A 3,416-nucleotide genomic window follows, 5' to 3' on the forward strand; every position below is an offset into this window, starting at 1 on the left:
AGTTCATAAGGGTTCAAATGGATTATTCGAGCCCATCACACTGTGCCACACGTGGCAAAAGTAAAACATGATATCATGGCAATATTCATGTAAGTCTGACATAACTCCTGACTGGAGTGTTTAGGCATCATTGGCAAACTTGAACAGCTTCTATAAAAGGATAAAGTGTATTGCAAAAAATGAAAACAAACATGATGAATTAATTTTATGCGGCAGGAATGTAAACACATGCGGTCCCTTCCAGGAAATGGATGTGACTAACTCCTTAGTCATCTCCGGATTCCTGTTACAGCCTCCCCCACAGCTTTCATGTCTGCAACTTCCTGCCTCTTACTGCACTGGTGGAAAGGGGCTGGGTGTTGGAAACATGAACATATAAATGTTCATTCATTTCAGAGAAGCAGAGGCACATGACAAAGGAGAACTAAGCTTTGGTCTGTATTTTCTACGTGTGTGTGCCTATCTGTCTGTGCACGTTGGTGTGTGCATAAGAAAGGGAAACTGTTTCACATTCTGTGTCTCTTCGTGAAATGGAGCAGCAACATATTCAAGTAGAGAAGAAAAAGCTCTGCTGTTCGATCTGTTTGGATCTGCTGAAGGATCCGGTGACTATTCCCTGTGGACACAGCTACTGTACAAACTGTGTTAAACATCACTGGGATGAGGAAGATCACAAGAAAACCCACAGCTGCCCTCAGTGCAGACAGACCTTCACACCGAGGCCTGCTCTGGTGAAAAACACTGTCTTGGCAGAGTTAGTGGAAGAGCTGCAGACGACTGAACTCCAAGCTGATCACTGCTACGCTGGACCTGGAGATGTGACCTTTGATGTCTGCTCTGGGAGGAAGCTGAAAGCTACCAAATCCTGTCTGGAGCGTCTGGTCTCTTACTGTGGGCAACACTTCCACCCTCACTATGAATCCCCTGCCTATAAAAAACACACGCTCATCAAACAATCAGGGAAGCTCCAGGGGAACATCTGCTCTTGTCACGGTAAAGATTTGAAGCTTTTCTGCCGCACAGACCAGAAGTGTACCTGCCTTCTCTGCGCAGTGTATGAACACAAACACCACGGCATGATCTTGGCCTCGGAAGAACGCAGTAAATGGGAGGAGGAGCTTGTTTCAAGTCAACAAAAGATTAAAAAGAGACTCCAGGACAGAGAGAATGATATGAAGGTGCTTCAGCATGAGATGGATGCCATCAATTATTCTGCTGATAAGGCTCTCAAGGAAAGTGAGGAGATCTTTACTCAGTTGCTTCATCTTATCAACAACATGAGGTCTGATGTGAAGTTGCAGATTAAATCCCAGCAGAAGACAAAAGTCAGTCGAGCCAAAGAGCTTCGAGCCAAGCTGCAGCAGGAGCTCAGGTGGCTGAGGAGGAGAGATGCTGAGCTTGAGCAGCTGTCACATAGAAAAGATCATGCAACTTTTATTCAAAATTACTCCTCTTTGACATGCATAAATCAGGGAACCGACCCACGCAGGATTAACATGCATCTTCTGCAGTACTTCGAGGACGTGACACTAGCTGCGCACAAGGCCAAAGAAAAACTACACACGATTTTTACCGATACTTCCACCAAAATTTCACTGATAGAGAAAGAAGTTAGTGTTTCAGTACCATCAGGAGAGCCTAAGACCCGAGCAGAATGTTTACAACACTCACAAGTACTCACACTGGATCCAAACACAGCAAACACACACTTGTCACTATCTGAAGGGAACAGAAAAGCAACTGTGATGAGTGAAAAACAGTTATATCCCAGTCATCAAGACAGATTCACTGACATGTTTCAGGTCCTGAGCAGAGAGAGCCTGAGTGGACGTCATTACTGGGAGGTGGAGAAGAAGTCATTTGAAGTTTCAATAGCGGTTACCTACAAAGATATCAGAAGAACAGGGTATGAAAGTGGATTTGGAAATGATGACAAATCCTGGGCTTTAGAGTGTTTTCATAACAGTTATCAGTTCAGACACAATGCCACCAGCACTTTAATCAGAGGCCCTCAGTCCTCAAGAATAGGCATGTACCTGGATCACAGTGGAGGTATTTTGTCCTTTTACAGCGTCTCTGACACGGTGAATCTCCTCCACAGAGTTCAGACCACATTCACTCAGCCGCTGTATCAGGGTCTTGGTGTTTTTGCTTCTTCTGATGCTCCTGCTGCTGCTGCTGAGCTGTGCGAGCTAAAAACAATACTAGTGCCTGTAAGTCCTGTGTAAGTTGTGCTGAAAATCAGTGATTTCCATGAGAGTAACTGAGGGACAGGCAAAGACTTTAGGCAGTAAAAGATGTATTAATAGCAAAAAACACCAAACAAACAAAAAAGCATCTGAAGATTATAAATAAGGATATGTAACAATAATCTTGAAAACCATAACTAAACTTGAACAAAGACACAATTTGGGGACATAGCAGCTCAAGCTACTTGTGCTAAAAGTCAGTGATTACTGTAAAAAGAAATATTTGTGGACACATATGGTTGTTTCTATGGTAGAAGAGGGTTAAAGGCATAAAGAAAGCTTTTAGAAATAATTATTTGACCGTTTTATACAAAATACATAGATTCTGTCATGGGGACTCAAATGGCACTAAATAGTTTGAATGAACCAAACATAAAGTTAAATATTTTATTACCCATCACTGCCTGCATTGATTTAAATTTAAATAGTAGAAGCCTCACAGTGGATCAATACAATATTTCTCTTTAAATTGCATCAAAGGTGATCCATTAGAGTCCAGTCAGGTGGCATGTTGGCCAGTTTTCATTTCAGCTTATCACAGCAGCTTTATCTTTGTCTTTGTTCCTGTTGTATAGCCACTAAAAGGGTGATGCTTTCAATGAACTGAAACATAGGACACTTTTCTATGTAACCATGCTTCTGTGAATAATTTGACACAAACATATATATTAGAGTTAACATACTAATCTCCTAAAGAGAAGAAAATTCAGCAAAGCTTCTTCTTTTAAAAAAAACAAACAAAACTTAATATATCCCACCTTCATATTTTGCAACACTTCTGCTCTGCCTAAACAGAGTTGTGCTATCATCTCCTGTTTACATTAGCAGGCATTCCTAAATCTCCAGAGCAATTAAATAAAGCAAACATGGAAGTGAGTCAACTAAAGTAAAGTGATAGTGGGTGTGGAGGGGGTGTCAGCAGGGTTGCAGAGATCAGTTTGTTTTGTGATATGTTTTCTTTTTGATAACTAAACTGTTAAATCATGTTTTTTGTTTGTTTGTTTGTTTGTTTTAGTTTTTTAAACACATGTCAGGTTTATGATAATTATTAAAAAATAGAACATTTATCACATTTAAACTTGGACTGAGCCGAGACTGGTTTTAAAACCAAGTGTAAAGAAGATCCAGTGATTTATTTCATAGTTTGCTAAAGCTCAAGACTTTGTG

The 3,416-nt window shown here is 40.8% G+C and overlaps 1 protein-coding gene across 1 annotated transcript; it reads left to right on the top strand.

Moving 5' to 3' along the window:
- Positions 1–530: 530 nt before the first annotated feature.
- Positions 531–2,228, top strand: LOC102214846 (E3 ubiquitin/ISG15 ligase TRIM25-like). The gene has a single exon (XM_005725649.1). The coding sequence runs from the start codon at positions 531–533 to the stop codon at positions 2,226–2,228; it is 1,698 nt and encodes a 565-aa protein (XP_005725706.1).
- The last annotated feature ends 1,188 nt before the right edge of the window (positions 2,229–3,416 follow it).

The sequence above is a fragment of the Pundamilia nyererei genome, unplaced genomic scaffold (assembly GCF_000239375.1).
Source record: "Pundamilia nyererei isolate P.nyererei 1_Seehausen unplaced genomic scaffold, PunNye1.0 scaffold00016, whole genome shotgun sequence".
Taxonomy (NCBI): Eukaryota; Metazoa; Chordata; class Actinopteri; order Cichliformes; family Cichlidae; genus Pundamilia; species Pundamilia nyererei.